Source organism: Carassius carassius, chromosome 26 (genome assembly GCF_963082965.1).
Source record: "Carassius carassius chromosome 26, fCarCar2.1, whole genome shotgun sequence".
Lineage (NCBI taxonomy): Eukaryota > Metazoa > Chordata > Actinopteri > Cypriniformes > Cyprinidae > Carassius > Carassius carassius.
In genome coordinates, this window is record NC_081780.1 from 6,858,511 (window position 1) to 6,884,181 (window position 25,671).

General features: G+C 34.8%; 3 protein-coding genes across 3 annotated transcripts in view; 1 reads left to right on the top strand and 2 right to left on the bottom strand.

Moving 5' to 3' along the window:
* The window catches only part of tmtc2a (transmembrane O-mannosyltransferase targeting cadherins 2a), a 31,303-nt gene extending 24,099 nt beyond the window's left edge, over positions 1 to 7,204 (bottom strand). The window contains exon 1 of the mRNA XM_059510925.1: positions 6,780 to 7,204. Coding sequence (XP_059366908.1) covers positions 6,780 to 6,862 — 83 coding nt within the window. The 5' untranslated portion in view covers positions 6,863 to 7,204. The remainder of the gene's footprint in view (positions 1 to 6,779) is intronic.
* Positions 7,205 to 13,033: 5,829 nt separating this feature from the next.
* Positions 13,034 to 23,097, bottom strand: mettl25 (methyltransferase like 25). Its single transcript, XM_059510930.1, has 12 exons — positions 22,757 to 23,097; positions 22,422 to 22,589; positions 22,169 to 22,287; positions 21,486 to 22,094; positions 20,710 to 20,857; positions 18,195 to 18,289; positions 17,936 to 17,965; positions 17,331 to 17,404; positions 15,768 to 15,861; positions 14,875 to 14,949; positions 14,725 to 14,796; positions 13,034 to 13,275 (listed from the first exon to the last, which is right to left on the bottom strand). Exons 1-12 carry the CDS (start codon positions 22,959 to 22,961, stop codon positions 13,180 to 13,182), a joined length of 1,785 nt encoding a protein of 594 aa, XP_059366913.1. The 5' UTR covers positions 22,962 to 23,097; the 3' UTR covers positions 13,034 to 13,179.
* Positions 23,098 to 23,120: 23 nt separating this feature from the next.
* On the top strand, positions 23,121 to 24,751 carry ccdc59 (coiled-coil domain containing 59). The gene is given in 8 exon segments (XM_059510938.1): positions 23,121 to 23,417; positions 23,788 to 23,862; positions 23,865 to 23,969; positions 23,972 to 24,128; positions 24,279 to 24,384; positions 24,587 to 24,625; positions 24,627 to 24,731; positions 24,734 to 24,751. Coding segments are annotated over 8 exon segments (759 nt in total). The 5' UTR covers positions 23,121 to 23,263.
* Positions 24,752 to 25,671: the final 920 nt, after the last annotated feature.

Consider the following 25,671-nt stretch of genomic DNA (forward strand, 5'->3'; position numbering starts at 1 on the left):
ATTTCCCCCTACTGTGGCGAGTTTTATGCCCACCTATGTGTTTGTGGGAGAAGGCAGATGCCAGTGCAATGTGACACCAGTGCAGATCAAGCTCATAATCGCTGGGCTAAAGTGTGTGTGGTCCCTCGGCCTGAAGTTATCATCATTGATGGAAAATATTATGAAGACAAAAACTTATGGCGGTTTGCAAAAAAACAAAACTGGACTTGTAAATAAGCACTGCAATATAAACAAATTGAATAGAATACAACTTTTTAATCAGTGCCGGATGATCTGATTTAAACAATCTCTCAAATCTGACCAATGAACCACCCAGGAAGAGATGGTCTGATCCAGTGAAAGCTGCTGACTCGTACAGTGACAACTTACAGCCAAGTTGATTTTATTGTTGTTGGGAACTGAATGAATCAGCATTATCGTAAAACAATGTAGTTTCTGATAAACTGTGGTTTGTTTAAATCATAGACAGATGGTACAATGTGGTGCAATTATAAATGTAAGGATTGAAAACGAAAACAAAATGCCTTTTAAAATTTGCAACGTCCAAATGAATATATAAAGTAGTAAGTAAATAAGCACCTAAACAAATTAATAAAGTAAATAAAATAAATGACAGTGTGATGCTAAAGTAATGCAAAAATCTAAACTAAAACTGAAGCAATTCTCAAATAAACACATTTATAAATAAAGTAGCAAGTAGAGAACTAAAATATATTTATAGAAATTAAGTGAATAAATGATGCAGTATGATGGTTTATTAGTAATGTGAAAGTTGACATCTAAAACCAACAGCCTATTGAAACTAGTTTATTTATTTTTTTGATAAATAAAAATAAATAAAAGTGGTATGTAATTAAACAACTAGATTAAATAATGCAGTGTGATATTAGAAATGGGAAGCAAAAGAAATAAGAAAATAAATTAATATTGCAGGGAGTTGTTATATTAGTAATGTAAGGGATGCCAACTAAAACCAACAGCCTATTGAAAGTCAGAAAGAAGTCATTTCAAATAAATAAGTCAATGCATAAATACAAATCAGTACAAGCCTGCCTCAGTCCAATTTGTGGAACAGAGCAGACAGACTCTACAAGACCCATAAAAACCATGAGTCATATAAAGGCCATGAACTCAGTAAACAGCCAAAGACTGAATGGATAACATGTTTTCACATACATTCAAAATATCTTCTGGATTTCAACCATCAGCAACCATATTCTTAGGTCTGTGGAACATTAACCTGGATGGGAAAAATGCCTCAACTCTGCAAGACCTCAGGACTGAGATTTTCATCATGTGTGAACACTTCATAACTCAACGATGGCTCTGCTGAACCCTTTGATCCAGACTTACACGGGTACGACTTCAGTGAGGGAACGTAAGGGGGTTCACGTTTCCAAAAGTTACCTCATAGTGGCACTGATGGGAGCTGTCCAAGTCTAGTCCATACACACAATAAAATTCTGCTTGATGTGATCCCATGAATGATTGTGGCACATAGTGGCAAACTATAGAGAATCTAATTGTAATTGCATATTCTACTGCATTAAATTTCTGCTCCAGCCACTCATGTTTGAACAAAACTAATGTCCTTTTCTATTAAAGAAACAATTTATTTGATGTCTCTGGGTACAAAGGGTCAGATCCCAAAATTGTATATCTACACCAATACAACCAATAGTCGAGCACAGTAAAGCTCAATAAAGCCGACATGCTCTTTGTTGCAACACTGGCTAGTAAGTTCTTTCAAGACTTTCAAGACTACTCTTAAAATTTAACTGTAGATGATCCTCCATTGGGAGGCTAGTGTCACTGGCCAGTTCAGATGTGCAGAGTTGGCTGACAGCTCCTCTAAGCTGGCCACAGAAGGATAACCCGTGCAAATCTGCAAGTAATCAAGGCATCAACCCCCAACACACAGCATCACATCGACACAGACTCCCATAGAGTGTGCATAAATCAATAGGGATGGTAGGTTTGAACTTAAAAACTTACATGTGTTCTACACTGGTGGAATAATACAGCACATCGAGGGAGAAATGCGGAGTTTTAAAATGCAACTATTTCCACTGGCAGCAAATCAAATCTTTCAGTCAATTACTCACTCTGCATCTCTTTCACTTTGCCTCCAGCTCACTATAACCACTCAAAATGATTTTAAAATTCATTTTGGTACTTTTGATGAAGCCCATCTGCCTCTCCTTCATAAAATATAGCATTTCTGTGTTGGGTTATGTGGTTTAAGCGCTCTCTTTAGCCTCCAAACATCTCAAATTACCCTCTTTAAATCAGTCACTCTTCACTGCATCGCTCATGTTGCATCCCACAGCAGTCAGAGCTGAATGACAGCGGTTCAGTTAGAGGAGTTTTTAAAAAAAAATGCTAAATATTCTGGTGCCAATGTGGATATTAGGGACTGTAACCGGTTTATTGGAAAAAAGACTGAAGATGCTAACAGGGTGTGACAAGAGCTGCAAAGTAATGTGAATGCATTGATCTGTTTTAAAGTCCAGCTGCCTCTAACTGTAATGAGATAAAGTGTGTGTAGACTGATGTGGATTAACTGCACATTGAAAATAAATAAATACATAAATGTTAAATCATATAAAATATACATAATAAAAATAAATAAATATATAAATATATTTTTATATTTTAGCCGTCAAATGATTAATTGCGATTAATAGCATCCAAAATAAAAGTTTTTGTTTACATAATGTGTGTGTGTGTGTGTGTACAGTGTAATATACAAACAAACAAAATTCTGAAAAATACATGCATGTGTGTATTTATATATAAATATAAAATAAAATAAAATACACAATACACACACATTATGTAAACTAAAATGTTTCTTTTGGATGTGATCAATCACGATTAATCGTTTGACAGCACTAATTATTTTTTTATATATTTTTGAAAAATTTAAAATACATTTAAAATTAATTATAATATGGCGTAAATTGATCATTTCATAAGCATGGATTATTCTGATTACTGCCATATGGATTGGAGAAATTCATATACAGAAAATTCAATGTTGACTTGAATTCTTTCCAAGACCACCAATGACCACATACCTACTTCCAAATTGATAAAAAGGCAATTTCAGGAAAACTCTTTGTCGTAGGGCTGTGCAAAAAATCGAATGCGATTTTCATGCGCATCTCATCAGTAAAGATGCTCCTGTGATTAGAAGCAAGCCCAATCGCGTTTCCAAGGAGGTTGATTTTCATGTCCGCTGGTCGAAGCGACCCCAATACAAATAACGTGATATTTAGCCCCTAAAATGCGAATTTTACCAAGGCAACCCTGCTAAAAAACTTATATTGTAACCCTGGGAAGCAATTTTTATCGGGGAACCTCCTGGAAACGCGATTGGACTAGTTTTGGACTAGTTTTGAGAAGCAACTGGGCAGGATTTGTTGTGAAAACCTGGCAACCCTGATCCGAACGCACATGCTGGAGATATACTTCTAATTACAGGAGCGTCTTTACTGATGAGATGTGCATGAAAATCGCATTCAATTTTTTGCACAGCCCTACTTTGTCGTATAACTCCAATAAAATAGCATTCTGACATTTTAAAAGACATGAGAGCATGTCTAGAACAAATGATTTGATAAAATAAATGGTCTATTGCCAACTAATATTAAGGCTTGTAATGGCAAGCATTAACGTCATGAAGAGGATAGACGGCTTATGTATTTTGTTATATTTTTGTGGATGACAATGTATTTTACTTTAAGAATTACATAAAATCTGTTTGGGTAACAAAACAGGTGTCAATCATTATGGATAGTGAAGCAAAAACTTCATTGTGACCAAAATGCAGTATAAATGTTTCATATGAGCACTGAATTGCTAATTAATTATTTATAATCTGTACATCTATCAAGACCACACATATGGTAATAAAGCTTAGAGTGTGTGTGTGTGTGTGTGTGTGTGTGTGTGTTTTTTTGACACAATCGATCAATAACAATACACACAAAGGCGCTTAATGAAACACTCCTCCTAAAAGCCACAAAGTGCTATACAGTCTCTCCATTGATAGAACACACATGTGCACCAGATAACCATCAAACCGAGTGCAACAATTGAGATACTGCAAAATACTTAGTGAAACAAAGACAAAACATTCCCTGCTTATTTACAAGATATCAAAGTTACAGCAATACACAAGACAACTTGTTAAGCATGCATTTTGCCACACAGCTGGAAAAGAGATGGATGTTTTCTTTGTAAATCCCCCTTGAGGCCCATTTCACATTTCTAGGGTCATGTTTAAGGACTGTTACAGATGAACAAAACATGAAGAATGAAGAAAAGTGGGCAGTAGTAGATGACTGGGTTGAATTAAAAACCTTATTTCGTATGCAAATCTTTTGTTTGACTACAAGTCGGTTTAATTTTTTTTACAATGCAATACTGCTGATGCCTTACAGTACTAACCATCAATTGCAACCACTTTATTATTTAAGAAACAACTGCTCTACAAGAGTAATATCCCACTGAATTAATCAAAAACTAACTTTATAGGAGGAAACATGTCCTCTGCAACCTGAGCTAATCAGCAAACAACATCCTCTGGAAATCTCTTCACTAATAAAACTCTGGCATTCAAAACAAACAGCAAGATTTTATCTCTGCAAGCAATGGGAAACTCATCCAGAGGGCAAAAACAATGTATAACGCTCAGTCAGAACCATGGAAATGCTTTAGAACAGAACAATTGGCACAAGATCACATGCCGGCTCTCAAACATCGCTCTCAAGACATATAAAAATAAATTTCCCCCAGTAGGATTACCACTGGCTGATGTCTTCTGCCTTCAGTCAAGTTGCGCATTTCATACCAAGAATGCTTTATTCACTTTTTTATTGATATTACCATTGGCGCATGGAGTGTGGACAAGCCTCCATACCGTTCCAGGGAAAAACACTTGACGTGATTAAGAAAACAGAGACAGAGCGCAGTATTCCAGAGCTCTGAGAGCTTAGGATTGCAACCACACTTCAACAGCTGGTGCATGACCACAGTCAGAGACAGAAACCAGTCCCAGGAGTCGAGACGGGAATCACAGAAAACCAATCGCCAGATTCTTTGATTATGCCTTGTGCACACAAACACATAAATAAAAGCAACTTAAACCCCTGGGAACGGGTGTAGGACGCAAGGCTGTTGACCTTTATGTGAGAAGGTCGACTTGATGAATGACTCTGGAAGGTCAGTGTACTGATTGGGTATCTGTGGTCACTCAAGAGGGACAGAGAAGGATGCATGCATCTGTGCATCTCTTGGGTTTAAATTAACACTGGGACTCATCTGAAAATTAAAGGTCAAGTGTCGTGGTTTAACATTTAAACGCAGTGTGTGAGACACTATTTGCATCACTAGTAATTAGAGCTATAATTTGGAGTCTCATCAGTGAAATTTTTGTAGAAATTTGTGTGCAAAAGGTCCATTGTCCACCGGTTTCAAACTGCTTGCTTTACTTGAGCATAAGTGAAATATGCATGGGGAACATTTCGCTTATACTTAAAACTGCAAATCATATGGATTCCGATTGGAATGACTGGAGTTCACCCATGAAATTTTGTCTATCAACACAGAGTAGATCAGCTCTTGGTGAATCGGTTTTTAAATATATGACCAATTGAATATCAATGATTTGATCGATGATCGATGGCATTTGATTGGCATGATGATATACTGAAACAATTATGACATGGACACTGATATGCCCAACTGAGTCTTTGAAATTATCTTTAAAGCCTGATTAGGTTCCACCGTGGAGTCTATAAATGAATCTTAATAGAATCAGATGCAGCGGGAGATGTTTACACAAATTATTACTTTCCTTCTGCATTGGATACTTCACTAAACCCATAATTTCATGGTTCATTTCTCTGCAGTAAAACCACAAAAGATGCCCATGGTTGTGTCTCACAAAGCATGCTGAAATGGTTTTAATCCATCTCCCAGAAAAAAAAGCATTAATATAATGATGAGACAGACAGTAACAGCAGGCCTGTCATACAGTCAAATATGGGATAGGATAGTTGTCACAGAGATTATATCTCAGTAAATATGCTTTAGAACAGTCTGTTTCCCCAACCATGATCCAGCTCATTTTGGATGTCTCCGTCCACATCTGTTTCAGGCCTTAAATGAGCTAATGTGCTCAATTAGGTGTGTTTAATTTTGAAAAATATACAACATGTGTAGTGTTTGAGTCCCTTGGAGCAAGTTGTCACATTTTACATGTTGTTAACTATACATGATTGCACAATAGGCTACCTTTTACATGCTCATTTTTTCAAGCTAATTCATATAAACTAATCTAAACTGAAAAATACTCACTGTACATTTCCCATACTGGGATCTCCTCAGTTTAGTGCATAAAGTTCACACTAAACAATAAACAAATGTAAGACGACAAACAATAAAAGCGACCAGATGTGTCACAATATGAATGTTTCTTAGATATATTGCATGTGTCATAAACAAACGAATAAATGAAAATAATCAAATTAAAACAAACCTGTTTTAATCCCTTTTAATCTGCCACTTATAAAACGTTTCCCATGTGTAAATACAAGAGTGATACATTTTGCAACTAGAGATGTTTTCATAAAGTTGTATGCGTTATTATAACAAACAATAAAAATACAGATTATTTTATCTGTGTGAATAAGAGCACATTTAAGTGAACACACCTGTCATTATTGTGCTTATCTGTTAATGTGAAGTGATGCTCAAGGACTGTAAGTTACCTGTCATCATAGCAGAAATCAGCGCTCAGTGTGTTCATGTAGAGGAGCAGAGCCACCACGCTGCACACCAGCTCCACTATCATCTCAACGACAGAGAGGAGAAAAGAAAGTCCAGGAATGAATGACACTGATCAGTCCCCTTCTCTGTTTGCTGTTGTCCTCATTGTTTTGCTCCCGCTGCGAGATGGGAAGAGTTTCAAACACACGCATCGCTCGTCTAACCCATTCTCAGTCCAAGGCTCAGTCCAAGCTCGTGCTGTGTGCTTTCGCTAATGAACGGAGAGTATTCGGCTGCTCTTCGTCCAGAAAGCCGTAGTGAAACATCCCGTTGCAGTTACACCCTCCTATCAAACACACAACACGCGTGTGATGTTTGGAAACGCCGCGCATGCGCAGAAGTCAATTCACAAGAGAAGCATCACCCATGAGCTGAGAGCGAGTCTTGTCCTATTACATTTATTTAGAGCTTAACCATAAGTGTAATTGCTTTGGTTTGCAGCATGTACCTTAGTTTTGAACAATTTGTAAGTAAATAATTAACAAATAAATAAATAAATATTAAGCTCCATTCTGTGATTTGATTGGTAGGCTGTAGCCTAAATATCACATCAGCATGGAAGCACGTTTTTGCCTGAATCAAAAATAAAACAAAATTTTATAAATAAGTAAATAAACAAACAAACAAATAAATGTAATTGCCACTTTTCTATTGCAATTCTGAGTTCATATCTCACAATTTAAAATTTGTTTTCCCATTTGAGTAAAAAAGTCAGTAATATTCCAAAATGTAAAATCAGAATTTTTACTTTTCCCTTCTCATTTCTGAGTTTACATCCCATAGGCTATAGGCTATATATCATATATATCTCATATATATATATCTCATATATATATCACACACATGTGTGTGTGTGTGTGTGTGTATATATATATATATATATATATATATATATATATATATATATATATATATATAACTGCAGTTGCTTGGGTTTGAAGCATTAATATTAGTAAATAAATGTAACTAATTTTATAAATGTAATTTATTTATTTGTTATGAACAAATAAATAAATGGAATTGTGACTTTTTTTTTCCGTAGTTCTGAATTTATGTCACAATTCGTACTTTGTTTCCCCAATTCTGAGTTAAAAATTCAGTATTGCAAAATATAAAGTCAGAATTTTGACTTTTTTTAGTTCTGAATTTACATCCCATATAGACTATATCTCACAATTCTGACATTTTCCCCTCAGAATTCTGTTCAAATCTTGCAATTCTGTTTTTTTTTTTTTTTTAGCAACTTTAGTATATTTCCCAATTCAGACTTTTATTCTCAGAATTTCAAGAAAAAAGTCTTGTTGTTGTTTGTTTGTTTTTTCCTCATAAGAATAATCTGCTTTGAAGGAAGTAGATGATGAATTTTACCTTTGCACCCTGCGGTGAGTTGTGCTTATTGCATGTGGATCTCTGAAAGTTCCTCAGTGGGGACTTTCAGAGATCCACATGCAATAAGCACAACTCACCGCAGGGTGCAAAGATAAAATTCATCATCTACTTCCTTTTTGCAGCTGGGGCAAAACCTGTTCAGTGCATGTGAGAATCCGCATGAGTCAAACACAGGAACAAGAGCGAGAGATCATTTGTACCCCAGTGTAGTCACTCCACTCCTGTTCCACCCCACTGACCTCAAGCTGTTGACCCTTGACCGTCAACCCCACTGGGAGGACAACTGCTGTTTTCAGGGATCAACACGAGCTCTGACCTTATCAGTGCTGCATTCTGCTGCGGATACAAACAGTCAGATGGAATAGATGTCAATCTGAAAAGTATACATTTAAAAAACAAACAAACAAAAAAAAATCACAAAATTAGAATCACAATAGATAACAAAAAAAAGGTTTGTAACTGGTTGCAGGTGTGTTAGGGAAATTTTAGGGACATTTTTTTTAAATGCAAATAATACAATTTAATAATATAATATAATAAAAATACAAAATGTATTGTATTCTTAGTAATATTAATACATTTTAATGTCAAATGTTGACATTATTTGACTTTATTCACCTTTGAATGAAAAACAAGCCTGATGAGGACTGTAAGACGTGTCTCATTTTCTTTTTCAGAGTTCCTTTTGTATAAATAATTGTATTTAATTCTATTTTTCATCACAGCTGATGAATATCAAACAGGAAACAGTCATGATGGGCAGTGCCAGATTCTGGACATTCCTGGTCCTAAATAGCACCTGCTTGATTTAGACCAGCACAAAAACACACTGGGATCAATTGTATTCAAATAATAAATAGCACCAAAATTATGTTTTATGCTGATTAAAAGAACATTTCAGATGGAAACTGATTGAAGTCTTGACTTGGCATTGGTATTTTGTTCTTCATCATCTCTTTTTGATTACAACAACTGGTATTTGATATTTTCATGTTTCTTGTCAGGCCTGTGTTTGAACATGCTCTTAATCAAACTATAATATCATTATTATTACAAACACCTCTTTGGTTTTTCCATAATTCCACAAATCAGTTAAAAATGGACTCAACCCCAAGGAAATCCTGAATGTTTGTAAGAAAAGCCGAAAGCAACGGTTTGAAGTTAAAAACTTCATAATGATGGATTTGTTTCTCTTCTAAACGTGCAGCTTTTCACTTTGCAAGACATTAATAGATTAACTAGTCTTGTGGATAGTGTATGTATTATTGTCATGTTTCTTATGTTTCTGTTACATTCTTATCAGCTGCTTGAACTCTCATTCTGACGGCACCCATTCACAGCAGAGGATCCACAGAATACTAAACAGCTGCATTAATTAAACTGTTAAAACAAGTGTCTTAGTTCTGCCATATGTTCATATATTATACATTTGCCATGTTGACCTATTAGGACAATGCTGCTTGTCTAATGAGTGATTTTGTTGCATTTTCCAAGCAGCCCAACCCAATAAAGTCAGTCACAATATTATAGGAAAATGTTTTCAGGGCAAAACATTTTAATCTGAAACACGGCCATCCAATTTGTGACAGAAAACGCATTATGAGAACTTGTTTACATTTTTATTCACAACAAAAAAATATATATATCACTGACTTTTACAATCAAATTTGGATTGTGGCCCATGGTGCACAGAGCATACAGTGAAAGAGTGAAATAACTGAACTTGAAGACATTTTATTCATGTACGTCTTTCGGCCAGACATGAAATTGTTCACTAAAATGCTGTTAACACTTCTGACAGTGAGGCAAAAAAGAAGCTGATTATTTTCAGATGGAACTAATCATGCGTCATTGTAGATGAGATTGGCATATGTTTGCGTGTGATGGAGAAATAGAGACGAGATTGAAAGAGAGAGAGAAATAATAACAGAATATTTTCCATCTGTGCATCCTGTTTAGTCCCTTTGAATCATTGATGAAATGATAAATCGCACCTCTTTTTCCTTTCAATTCCCTTCGCTCTCACTCTCCCCTCTCCTTCTTCTTTTCCCATGCAAGCTCCGATGCCTGATAAGGAGTATTGTGTGGTTCCTCCCTGTTTCCTCCGCTGACCGGAAGCTTAAATGGCTCCCCATTGACTTTTCCCTCCGTTTCTCTTTTCATCTCATTTTTACACAGGATTTGCAACGGCCTGGATGTCCATATAAATCAGCAAAGAAAATTAGCATTCTGGGATAAAAAATTCAATCAATGTATAATCTTTCACACTAAAGCTGAATTTAATGGGATGTTCACATAAAACCCGTACTTGCTTTCAAAAGAGCAAGACAAAGCATAAATATTTGGCATAAGAGGACGTTCACATGGGATGCAGTTTTGCACTCCTTTAAAAAAAAAAAAAAAAAGAAAGAAAAAGCACACAGCCGCCATATTTAAACACTGCACCTTGAAACATGGCACTCAAATTCAAAAATAAAATTGGTTGACAATGGCAAATTGGTTGAACGTTTTTACAAATGATCGGCTGAATGGATTCGAAAATGGTAAAACTCAACTGTTTAACTCTAGGGGAGTTGGAAAATGGGCCTATTTTCAAAAAATGTGGAGTGTTCCTTAACACATCATTCGAAAATATGGCGCTCAAGTTAAGAAGTGCCAATTTAAAAAGAACTCAACACAATACCTTTTTTCCATTTTACTAACACACCTATATAGAAAACCGAATTAAAAGCTGCAGTTTAATGCAAGTCAACAAATGTTATGTTGCCATCTCACATCTTGGGTAAATGTGATATTTATTTATATCCTGAAGTCATTAAGTCAGCGAAACACACCATGGTTATTGACCACAAAACTTCAGGGGACAGCAGCTGTTTTGTGAAGTGAAAAATGATCCTCTCCCCTAGCAAACAAATCAGTCGACTGTTTCTGCTTTAGGAGAAGAAAACTAAATCTTTTTTTTTTTTTTTTTTGATGCTGATGTTCTAAAAATGAAACTTGTTTTCATACTTCCTCATTTTTTTCCACAACAGTTTGCATTCAATAAATAATGATTTCTAATTACTATGCTGAAAACATTAATTCACTGCTTTTCAAAAAAAAAAATCAGCCAGTCACAGTGATCTGTTAATCTTTCGACAGAACTTTATTGAGTTCTTGAAACTGCATAATTATCACATATGAAACCATATTGCTGAACAATTATGACAGGTCGGTGTGCACAATCATCAATAAACTCCATGCAGTTAGAATTAGTGGCTTTGAATTTTCTCTTGGAGCTCTATAAAGCCACATTCCCTCCTAGTATAAAAACAAACACATAAATACTAACACCAAATATAGTAGTATGAGAAAGTAAAACAAATGCATGAGAAACAAACTCTTTGTGAGTTCTTAAAGGGGTCTTATAAAAATTATCCTCACTAGCAAACAAATCAGTCAACTGTTTCTGCTTTAGGTGAAGAAAACTAAATCTTTTTTTTTCTTTTTTTTTGATGATGATGTTCTAAAAATGAAACTTGTTTTGTTCAAAGTGTAGCTGGACATTCTTGGTGACGATAGAGAAGCATTTCCTCAGCCTCCTTTGCATGCAAAGAAGAAAAAAAGCTACATTTCAGGAAATAAGGGAGTGAGTAAGCTGGTTTCCCATCGCTCTGCTATTTCTGTCACGGAGAGAGATGTTTTGGAGTGCATCATATCATTATCCTGAAGCTTTTCCTTTCTCTGATTTAGACACAGAACAGGATATGGCACAATACATCCGCTGGAAGATGAATTCATAAGGGAAACATATGTGACTGGTCAACGGACTCTTATTGGTGAAGCATTAGACTGCAGTACCAACACATTCAGTGAAGTTCAAGCTGCAGTGTCAATGTGTAGCCATGCTCATCTCCACATAGACACACTAATATCATCTACTTTTTTCCTGAAATAATGGCAGAGCTATATGGCCTACTTTCTCTGAAAGAACACACGTTCTCAAATTTTTTCCACAACTGCTTGCATTTGATAAATAATGACTTCTAATTACTACGCTGAAAACATTAAATCACTACTTTTCAAAAAAAAAAAAAAAAAAAAAAAAAAATCAGCTAGTCACAGTGATCTGTTAATCTTTCGACAGAACTTTACTGAGTATTTGAAACTGCATATTGCTGAACAATTATGACAGGTCAGTGTACATAATCATCAATAAACTCCATGCAGTTAGAATTATTGGCTTTGAATTTTCTCTTGGAGCTCTATAAAGCCACATTCCCTCTTAATATAGAAGCAAACACATAAATAGTAACACCAAATATAGTAGTATGAGAAAGTAAAACAAATGCATGAGAAAAACTCTTAAAGGGGTCTTAAGCAAAAATACACTGAAGAATCAATCAGGCTAAGACAAAAGCTACCTCGAGGTGTTTCATTTATGAATATTAACTAAAACATAAGACAGGAGAATAATGGTCTGTGGGGAAAAGCCTGAAAATAATGAAGAGCTCAATGCCTGATTAATATTAATGGTGTGTTAAGTGGAAGCACAAGACGTCTCAAGTGTGACTGATGTCCTCGTGTGGCTCAGTGAAGGCTAAAACTGATTTATAAACCAGTCAGACTAATGAACACTAAAAGCAACATTCTTCGTCACATTGATCACTATAACTTTCTGCTTTAAGCTACAGACCGAACCGTTATGCATCATAACTGAACAGATCTGGAGAGTAATACAGCCAGGTCTTTGAAACAGCTGGATTGAAAAACTGCTTTTAATTCACTGTGAACAACCCTATTTTGACAATTTATGTTTTACATAATATTTTGTAAAATTGGCAAGAGTTCGTTTGCGTTTTACTTTAAAAACAACATTAATAACATAAACGTTTAAAACAAAGTTTTACCAAAAGAATAAATGAAAATTAAATCAATAAATTACACTAAACAGCAGGGCTATAACTTTGGTCTTCAAACTGTAGATTCCTTTATACCAACAACTGCATAACATCTCGGGGACTGGAGAGGGTCAAAGAGCTGGACCAGCGCAGAATGAGACACACTGTCCTGAAAGAAAAGAGACATTTCAAATGTAGACATGTGAAAGTCTGAAATACAAATGCAATGATCTAGCTTTCAATATGTATTTATTAACAATTTTTATTTAATATTTAAGGCATAAATCTTCATGCATTTTAGGCCTTCTCAACATGTATCAAGGATCATGACTTTTTAATGCTTTGCAATAATTTTTTAAAGAACCAGGCTACACTGGTTTCTCAGTGATTCACTAAAAAGAACCGACTCATAAGAATCAATTGTTCTGGAATGGACTACACTGTACATGCTGTTTGTTTTTGGTTCAATAAAAAGAACCAACTCATAAGAGTTTGTCAGGAATGTTTATTTCTAATTCACTAATAAGAGCAGTTGAAAAGAATCATTTGTTCAGGAATCAGACTACACTGTTTGCGCTCTTTGTTTCTGAATCCTTTAAAAAGAACATACACATAAGAGTCATTCATTCAGTAAATTAATCTACCTGTTCATGTATGGTTTTAATTCACTAAAAACATTCGGTTCATAAGTTCAGTATATATTCACACACACTCAAGATATATTATTTTAGATGAACCATAATTTAAATTATGTTTCCAGCATATCCAAAAATAAAAAAGTATATTGGACCTGATCAAAATAATCAGCATAACTGGCCACAGCTTGTTTCAATCCAAAATCCATATTGCAGCTTTCCATAATCACTGACCAAAGCACATTAATACTTGGCAGCACACCCAGAGTACCGTGTTATGAAATGGTTTATACATAACAAAACCCTCCACAGGCCAAATTGTAAAGCGGATTCTGATTTCAGTGTGGTTAGTGGAGTTCACAGAGTCGTCACTGATAAACCTAATCATGTTGCCAAGCCCTTTAATGTCCAACATTCACAAATCATAGACCAATGTAGAAAACAATCCCACAGCTCTGACACTGGGGAGGTTTTACTTTCTTTAAATGACATGACTGATAAGTGACCCCTGTAAGATCATGTGGAAATTGATCCCACAGAAACCTGCAGTCACTGTTTTGTGGGTATAAACAAAATGATTTTGTCATGCCCTAAATTTTCAGTCTAACGTTCTTCACAGATGGCTGAGTCTGACACTCCTGACTGTCGTCGCGAGGAGGTTTGAGGTTTTATGTTCAAAGCCTGGTGGGTAAGAAGGAAATGGACGTGTAACTCAAAACCTCTGAACTCCTGTAAGTTGGAAATCAGTTTTTGGATCTACTATACGTGGCTAAAGACTGCTGGTAAATATACTTTGAGAATAAGTTGCAGACTTGGGAAATCTGTGTTGTGGTCCTGAAGTAAATCCTCAAACAAAATCCCCTCACAGTTCTCTGATTATATGAGGATTAAGTATCTGTACAAGCACATATCTAGAAAGTAAATGCACATTTGAGAACAAATTGTAGTGATTCTGCTATCTGTTCTGACAATTGGTTTGTTACCTGCTCTTTCAAGTAGCAAAGTCGGTCGAGGAGGATGAGACCCTCTATACATGGAGCCAAAATTACTTTCAACTGTGGAAGATGAAAACAGCATGAGGCAGGTTTAGAGTTAGTAATAAAATATATGGGACATTTCTCTGTCATGCTCACCATGTTAAAAGCCACCATCTCATTCATTCTGGGGCTGTAGTGTTCATGATAGCGCTGAATGTCACTGTCAGATAGCTGTAGACAACAAGAGATATGAAAAAAAAGAGATTTTAAAGAAATAAAGGAATAAGATGATGTTCTATACAGCAACCAGGATCTAAAACACAAATGCATTTCTGTAGACTAGTACAAATTTAGTGTATATAACATATATATATATATGTTTTAAGATTTTATATATATTATATTTTTATTTAAATATATTTAGATACTTTACTCACAGATATACTGCAAAATATTTTATACATTTTGTACTGTTTAACAGAATTTGAACAATTATTGTTATCATTACAGTTTTATTAATTGCAAAATAAAAATTACAAAAACAAGATTTTATATTAAATTAAAAATACATTTTTTTAATTTATTAAAGTAAATATATTACATAATCTGTACTTTTGACTAGCAACACACACACACACACACACACACACACACATTAGCAAAATATTACAAAATCATCATATTAGAATGATTTCTAAAAGATTATATGACTCGGAATACTTCATATAATTCAGCTTTGTTATTACAGGATTCAAATTAAATCAATCAATATTAAAAGTAATTTAAATGATTGAAAAAGTAAATATTATATATTTATACAAAATATATACAGCATATTTTTCTATTTCTGTTCCACAGAAAGCTGCAGATTTGCCCTAGGCCTGGTGAAGAGCCTTATTAATTGCCTCTTCTATCTGTTCCCTTATTTCTCTACGTGTCAAACATATTTTAGTCTGTTCATCTCATTAGCTTCATTGTGGTGTAATTCAGATGCATGTGGGCTGACTGAAAAAAACATTAAATGCAATGTGAGAACTCTTGGTTATTACTTTGGTGTCATCCAGATCCAGCTTCCTAAGCGCTCGTCTGACATAGTCCACAAACGACGAGGCTTTGGAGTACACGTTCCCAACACGTTTCTCACTGTCAAAAGAAAAGAAAATACTTCAAAAATGTATCATAACAAAAACCAACTAACACAACTGTTTTTAATGTAGTTTAAAAACTAAATGTTCAGACGGTAAGTCACATGTAGAGGGTGAACTCTGCACTCTTTGTTGACTCGCCCATTACCGTAACCTGATGGTTTGGCTTTGACTCATAGAAGCTTAAACCTGAAAACAGGGCTTTAGGGTTTGAGTCACGAGCATCAGTCAGCACTGAATCAGATCTGCTCTCTGCAGCCACGATCAAGTATCTCAATAAACATTTCTCATCCTCCGCAAAAAGGAAGGAAGGACTAGAGGGAATCTGGAGCCTCTTTATTCTCTCCTCTAGTTTACTAAAGCTCTCTGGCGACACGCGATTGTTTTCTGTCTAATGAGCAGATGATGTGGTGAGAGTGCTGTCGATGAGATATCTGATCCTGGTGTTTTGGAGAGGAACGGCGTCAGTGCGGGAGCTCAATATTTGTCATCGTGTGTGTTTCCGACTGAGAGTCGCTCATCAGGGGGTCCGGGGTGTGTGTGCTTCCCCTTTAAAAGCCGTTTTCTGGTTTTGTATTAAACTATAATTTACTGCAACTACTACAATAGTAGTAGTACTAGCTACTGAACTACTGAAATTAACAGATCGTGTGGCACAGGAACAAAACAAATCCAGCAAGACACAAAATCTCTTACATACTTTATATGATGGTGCATATGATGGACAGAACAAACGATGTAGACTAAATGATTTTAAATTATATATACACACGCACTTATAAATATAAAATATTTTGAAATAAACAATCACAGATAGCTAAAGAGAACAAGAGATATAGACAATCATTTTCAATACACACACATGCATTGCTAAAAAAATCATTTTATGTGCTAATTTAATTTATTTATATTGACTAAAATATACAGAAATATAAAAAATATATAATTAATAAATATTACTAAAAAACATAAAAAATTTATGTTTTATATGTGTATACGTGTATTTAATAAAAACATTAATAAAACAATGTATATATATATATATATTTATAAATCTATTTATAAATATATATATATATATATATATATATATATATATATATATATATATATATATATATATATATACACACACACACACACACACACATATTACTATATAATATTAAATACAAAATTAGACTTTATATGATAATTTTATACTGACAAAATTATACATAATACATATGTATAATTTATGTATTTAGATGTCTATTAATATAATCTGTGCTGTAGATAAATAAAATAGTAGTGTGTGTGTGTGTGTGTGTGTGTGTATAGAGAGAGAGAGAGCAAGACAGAGTAAAATAAAATCATTTTCAATTTTAAATACATATTTTACTTAAGTAGAATTTACTGCCAAACCTCCAATATTTGGTAGTTTTATTGTCCATGAAGATTTGCTGTGTCAACAATAAGTATAAATACCTTTTAAAGCAATCGTAGTGATCTCGTAAAATAACATGAAGAACCGCCCGATAAAAAAGTGACTCCATAGGCAGCTGTAACAGACAAGAAACCCAGTTAACCACGATCCAAATCATTTTCTTTCATTACAAAGCTGATTTTGCTTTACTTACAAAACGCATGCTTACTTGGTTATGTTTGCTTACTTATTTATATTCTTAATTACTTCATTTAAATGTTTGTACCATTTGTGGCAACTTTGAAAACAGATTGGGTTATATTTTCCATGACAATTATGTCATCCAAACACTCAGACATGCAGAAGACAGAAAGAGTTTGTTCATGCTGACCATTTCACCTCTGTACTTTCAATCGTTTTTAAAAGAGAACAAATCAAATTAAAACACACAGTGCTTCCAGTTGAATTAGAGAAATATGCATAGGTGCATATGCTGTTCATTCTGGCATTCAAGCTTGACCAACACATTACAATCAGCTGTGCAAACAGCCTCGGTCACATGAGATTGAAGTCTTTATTTGCAAATCCTGCAGGGGAAATGAGTTTCTAATCAAAAAAGTGAATATTGATAAGATACATGAGTCAGATGACACAATCAGATACTCACCCCTCCTCCAGCAGACACTCTCTCCAGAGCCTGAGAGGGGAATAAAAAGCTTGAATTGATAAAGTAGTTATAACTCAACACACATTTTCATGATTTGATGGTCGTCTTCAGTTTATTGGCAATGTTTTTTTTAAACACCTAAAAGATTATGTATTTATAGTTAAAACCTTATGCAACATGCATCAGCTAATAAGCAAAGGATGTGGTTGAAGATGCGTGGGCAATGTGATGTTATTTGTGACGTGTGAGGCAGACTTACAAGACACGCTGACATCCTGGCATTTCGACCACAGAAACACTCCTGAGCCTTCAGATACTGACTCACAGGGAAACCACACACACCATCAACACACCCTGAACAACAACCACAGAACAACACGGAGATGAAAAACTGTACAGCTTAAGTTTTAACAAAGTACTGTTCAAATGTTCAGGGTCAGAAGATCTTTTAAAAATAAATTATACTTGTAGAGAGCGTTAAGATTTATCAAAGATGATAGTAATACATTTATAATGTTATAAAAGATGTTGAATACAAATAAATGCTGTTCTTTTGAATTTTTTTTCCATCAATCTTGTAAAAAAATGTTTTCCAACTGTTTTCAACCTTGATAATAATAATAATAATAATAATAAATGTTTCTAAATCAACAATTCAGTATATTAAACTTATTTCTGAAAGATCTTGTGACACTGAAGACTAGAGTAATGATGCTGAAAATGTAATAATATTTAAAAAAAAATTACAGTTTTTTTAAATAGTATTTTTTTATCAGCGTGAGTGTAAGAGACTTTCAAAAACAGTAAAAATCTTAACAACCCCAACATTTGTATTGCATTTTAAAACTAAACCCCAAACATTTTGGATGAGAACCTGTTGAACACGTGTCATTCAAACAAGACCCACACTGCGGCTCGAGGTCTATTCAGTGCAGACAAACACTGTTTACTCCAGCTATCATACTAATCTAAACCACGCCAAACTGAACAGGATCCAGAGTCCAGCACAGGCCTGAAAAATGTGTGTGTGATACAGAATGAGCTGTGCGTAAGAAAAATGCCTGAGAGAGGGACAGTGTACAAAACAATATCAGTGATTTCATTCTAAAAGGTTTGACTCATTGTGAGTGAACTTTAACACTGTCTTGAGGTGAGCTGCTGAGTCTTCAGTTCATGTTTTATAATACAAAAATGTAAAACTGAAGAGCTTGTTTTTTTTAATGAAAATACAAATGTAATGCACTATAAATAAGCGACTGCTTAATGAATGATGTTGGTGGGCGGGACTTCCTGTTTTCTGTTTAAGTAGGACACATTGCGGGGGGCTCTACTGAATTGTGTCAGCAAATGCAGGGCCTGAGAAGAGATTTCGTGGAAGAGTATTACGCTGTTAAAATGAAAAGACCATAGCAATAAATTCTGCTATGCAAGTGAAATTCTATGCACAATTATGGTGCGAGTAGCACAAAAACTACACACTTCACCTTTAAACGCACATCATGCTGTAATTGTACAGAGTTTTTGAGACACATATGAAACTGCATTTGTTTCATTACATTTTGTTTCTTCTGCAGAACAAAAGTGCTTGTAAAGTGAACCGCTGAAGCCCTGAAAACACTGACATCATCAGACTGAAAACACCACATGCTGTACTCTTCTTGAGTTCATGAGATCAAACAGAGAGTCTGTTGAAGGGAAGCGTGTTTGTGATGTCAGTCCAGCTTTTGCACACACTTCATGTGTTTTAGCTCTGTCCCTGCAGCAATCGAGGGTCTGTGATGTGATCAGCAGGCTTTAAAAGACACTGAGATATTATTGTAGTCCTGCTGTGCTTCATAACGCAGTAATTACGTGAACAAAATATCAGATTTTGTAGGCACTCCAACCTGCTCAAAGAGAACGTGTCTAAGAGGCAGAGAGAAACCACATGCTCTTTTAAAGCTAACAACAAGTTAGAAAGTCCACCTAAAAATAAAAACTGTGTCATCATTTAATAATTCTCATGTTGTTCCAAACCTGTATTCGCTATGAACAGAAACTGAAAAAAGTGTGCTTTTTGTCCACACAATAAAAGTCAGTGGGGCCTAATGGGGTTGTTTTGGAGACTTATAAACTTATAATTAAATTACAGTAACACAACAACAACAATAATAATAATAAATGTTTAAGGATTAAATTAAGAATTAAGAATTAAGGAATTTATTTAATAAACAACAATTTATTATTTATTCTAAAACAATGTATTATTTGTTATAAAATAACACAACATAATAATTAGAATTTTGACTATTATTAAGTTATAACATTTTTAAATGAATAATACATTTATTATCATTGTTGCAGTCATTATATTTACTAGATTACTTAATTATATTACATTGTATATTGTATACTATATTTTTACAATTATTATAATTATGTGTTCACTGAATACACAGAGTAATAATTAATATTATAGTGTTTTATATATATATATATATATATATATATATATATCATTATATATTTTATGTATTATGAAATAATCTATTTATTTACTAAACAAATCAAGAACAAAAATATTCATTATAAAATAATAACACATTTTAATAATAATAATAATAATAATACATTATTGCTTTTATTATTATTACAAATACGGGTATAGGGCTGCACAGTGCCGGAAAAAAACATTGTACAGAGAAATGCATTTCCACAGAGCTTGTCTTGTTTGAAAACTTGTTCAACCGTTCTGATAGAGACTGATCTGCCCACGTGTGTGTGTGTGTTCTTACCCTGTCTGTCGTGATCAAACTCTTCAGAGAGCAGATGGTAGCAGCAGCCCACACTGCAAACGGCGCACAGCTCCTGTTTGGCCCCGAACATCCTCAGAGTGCTGGGGGCCAAATCTCCACACGTATGCAGACCAACCAGAACTGCATCCTGGGTACCAGCCAGAAAAAAGAGAGGGAGAAAGAAAGGGGGTAATTTAGTGAAATCAACACAGACCGTTTGCCATCTCTCATTGATCATAAATAATGTGCTATGGACACATCCAAGTCCCTCTCCATTCTTGAGCTCAATTTGACCTAAATAACATGATTAGTGTAATCACAGGCGTCTCGTTGAGCTTTAATAGCAATGATACAACTTCAGCTCAATAATCAGAGCCAGCAGCTGGACGACTACTGCAGCATAGTGCTATTATATGAGCTTAGTGTACATCAATTATTTGATCCTGAATATCATATCAAATTAATGCATAGTGCATTTACGAGGACAAAAATAAGTAATACTTTAAATAAAAAATATTTCACACTCACTTATTAGCACAATATTATATGATGATATATTATAAAAACGATGTCAAATTATTTTATTAATTAATTATAATGATGATAATTAGTATAATTGTAATTATAAAAATGTCAATAATGTTTGTATATTATATTAGTAATAGTAGACATTAAAATGATTACAATTACATTTTAATAATAATAAAAATAATAACAATACTACTATTATTATTTATTTATTTATTCTCCCTTGGACAAAACCATCATCTCTTGACCTCCAGCTCTGTGATCAGCGTCTTGAGCTCAGTTTCTGCGGTGACATATGAGGTCAGAGGGGAAAACAGGCCGTCGTCTCTGATGTTCCCCCTTCCTTCTCTAGCTTTCCTCTCCAGATTCTCTCTCTTCCTCTTCTCTCTTTCCTCCAGACTCAGCTGGCTGTGGTTGACGCGGGGAGAGACATCTTCTGTGACGTCTAGAGACAGCATACTGAGGAAGCTGCTTCCTGAATCTGAATCATTCAGGTCTAATGGACATTCTGCAGCATTATCTGAAGCAGATAAATCATTGGGGACTTGTTTTGATAAAGAACTGCTATCCGCTCGAGCCTCAAAGCTTTCCGTTTCCTCAGTAATAAAGTTTCTGATGCCATCACTGTTTTCAAAGTTTCTGCTGTGTTGTATACTCTCATTCTCACTGTACAAAGTTTGTTTCCTAGTGGCTTTGTTCGGTTTCTGATAAGCTTTGGAGAACTTCTTCAGTTTCCTGTTCCTCTCCTGAGCTCCATGTGTGTTGGTGCTGGAGGAGTCGATCCCGAACACTTGCAAGTTGAACCGCATGGACAGATAGGAGCACAGGTAGCCTTTGCCTGAACCCACGTCTATCACCTGAGAAGCAGAAACATGATCAAAAGACTAAATTCAGTTTGGTTTAACTAAATTATATTTGTAACATTTTCTACCTGTTTGACTCGGCAGTATTTGGCCAAACTAGCCACAACCTCAGACATTGCCTGCACCTCATGGGCCTTCTTACAGTTCATAAACTCATCCGGTGTTACTGCTTTGTCTGATGACTGTCCTATGGGAATTACAGACAATGCATGAAATATCACCTTCTAATAATAACCTGAATCTAACATGCATAATAATCACAATAAAGATCCAGTGGAATCTAAATGTGGTTTTCAGTGCTTCTGATCTGACTGAAGTTACCTGCTGTAGTGTCTCCAGTCATCAGTCTCAGATTCTGCATCAGATCTTCCAGCTGCATACAGACCCCCAGACCTGGTAAACAGTGGGCTTTCGCTGCCCTCAGCAGGGCTGAAATGTCCACCAACTTCTTTGAGGCATTGCAGAAACCAAACGTAGTGTTTTCCTTCTCTAAAAAAAAATATATAATAATTATACACAAACACACATGTGTATATCTCTCTCTCTCTCTCTCTCTATATATATATATATATATAAACACACACACACACACACACATATAATTATAAATATTATATTTAATTTTTCTTATGTAAATTAGATGGAGAGTATCTTACCTTCTATCGCTCTCATGCGGTCTTGTGTGGAACTGACAGCACACAACACTTCCTCTGGGCTCACACACATAAACGTGCTCCAAACATCACGCGTGTAAAAGTCCACAGTGTGCGCATTTGAGATACTTAATGATATGGAGAGAAACCGCTTAAGTTCATTTATTTTTATTTTTAAAGTGTCGACGGGTATGTCATTAAATGCCATTGTTTACGAGCACAGAAAAGTGAGAATATTTAGCGAGAGCTGCAGCTGTTGACACAGTATTTAAGACGTAAGTAGTCGAATCAAGAAATGATTCCTCTGAGCGACCGAATGCGCGGCCATGTTGAGTGTACCAGTGTGCGTTCTGTTGAACGGGGAAATCGAATTTGTTGCCCTCACACAAATGGTGTTTCTTTTGAATAGTAATGCCTTATGATCATCCTTACGTCATTAATGTGCGTCTTTCTTTACGCGAGAAACAAACAACCGTTTTGTCCACAAATTAGAATATGTTAATGTGAAACATGGCACCTTTAAAACAAGAGGCAAAAACTAAAGGTCCGATTAAAGGAAAATACTTAAATAACACATGTCCACATGGTGGTTTAACACACAACGGCAAAAAGAAAAGAAAATGGGTTCCAGAGAGCAAAGTTTTTGATGGTAGTGTAAAAGAAGGTGAGTAGTCCACTTTAAACATAGCCACTTTTTCAGAAAATGCATTTTAGATAACAATGAATAAACAAATCTGACATAGGGTCAATGACAAATAAAGACGTCCGGAATGATAAAAATCTTTGTAAACAGCACGCGCCTAGTTGGTTACATTTTGGAAAACATTAATATCATGTTATACAAAAAAAGAGAGAGAGAGAGAGTTAACTTGCGTATTTTTCTCATATAAATTACATTTTTTATCAACGCAATAGATCCAGAAAAAAATGGCGTCATGTGATCGACCAATATAAACAACAAATATTTAACTTGGCCTAAAAGTAGAGTGTGTAAGTTACTGTTTGAATCTCATCTCCCTCTCAATCTTTCTCAGGTCAGGGATTTGCCTTCAAAAGGAAGGAGAAGATAAAACATGATTATAACAAACTTCTCAGAAAGGAGAGGAAGAAAATCAAGCATCACATATCCAGTCAGAAGAGGAATATCCTGAGCATCTGAGACATCTGTACCTGGCTGAAAAAGAACGACTAGATGAAGCAGAACAAGAAAAAAAGAGGAACGATGTAAAGGGAGAGCAGTAGATGAAGAGACAGAGGAAGATGATGAGCTAAAAACAGTGTTGGATTTACCTTTTACTGAGAAACACATCTCAAACACAAAGACTGACCAAACTACTGCCTCTGATTCAGCTGATGAACCAGCAGAGTCTGACAGGTACAGTAACAGATAGTAAAAAAATTAATATATATATATATATATATATATATATATATATATATATATATATATATATATATATATATACACACACACACACACACACACACACACACACAAAGCCACATTTCTGATTTGTGTCTTCAGCTCCCATAAGACTCCATTCATCAGAAGGAAGCAGAAAATGTCATCGTATCAGAAGACAAAGCAAGAATATGAAAGGATAAAGGAGGAATGTGCAAGAAAACGAGAGGTGAGGAAATAAAAACTGTCAAATGTATTCTCAGTGTTAGAGCCATCATTATGATTGAATTGTTGTACAGTTTTCAATTTCCTAATCAATCTCTTTTGTGATGTCATTAAGGAAGACTCGTTATGTCACGTAAACCAACACATTGTAATCATCCTTTACATTCTTTAGCACATGATTGATGTGTTTTATTGTTTCTGTGTAGGAATTCTTGAAAGACAAAACTCAGCGAGAGGAGGCTCTGAAAAAAATATAAGAAGAAAATAGCAACCTATCAGTTGTTGAAGAGAAAAACTAAGAAAGGTCAGCCCAACTTCAATCTCCATATGGAGCTATTGCTGCAAAAGATTCTCAAGCTCAGCGCAAATAATTCACTATCAACCATAAAATGAGACCGTTTAAAGTTAAAATAGACTATCACACAATAAACTGTTTTTTTTTTGACCACAAGGATATGCATACCTTTGTCTTTCCAAGTAATATTTCTTGTAAACTAAATTTTAAATTGTTTTACTTGAGTTAATTCAAGTTTGTGAAAAAACATGATGCTTTAGAATATATCATTTTATTATTATATTTAGCTATAAAATGCTGTCTGAAGCTGAACTACTGAATTTCTCTTTTCTTCTAACCGTTCTTTTAAAAATATATTTTTGAGACACGATGAATGAATGGCTTATTTTTTTTATTAGTTGAAAAGCATTGATATCAAAGTAAAAGGCCAAATACTAAAATACAAATACTAAAATTTGTTGATAAAGCATTTAAACTTTTATAAAAACAGAAGACATTGATGCATTAGTAGCAATATAAGAAACTATATATAATATAGTGTTCCTAATATTATAATATATAAAATAGTGTTCAAGTGGTAGAGGATTGGAAGCGCAGGGTTGGTGATTTGATTCCCCGGGAACACATGATAGGTAAAAATTGTTAGCCTGAATGCGCTGTAAGTCGCTTTGGATAAAACCGTCTGCTAAATGCATTAATTTAATTTAATATAATATGATTGAAAGTAGATTGTGTAAAAAGGTAACAATAACCAACCCAGCATGTTTCTCTCATCTTCCTGCCTGCTCTTCACATCATCATCATCATCATCACACTCCTCCTGATCTCCCTCTGATACACGTGTGATATAAAACCTCACATTGTAATGTGTGACACAGCTTGTGTCACTGATCTCTTTCTCCTCATGACTGTCTGAAACAATTAGATTACACCTGATAAACCTATGATGATTCATTAATGGTTTAAATACATGTTCATTATGTAACATGATAAATA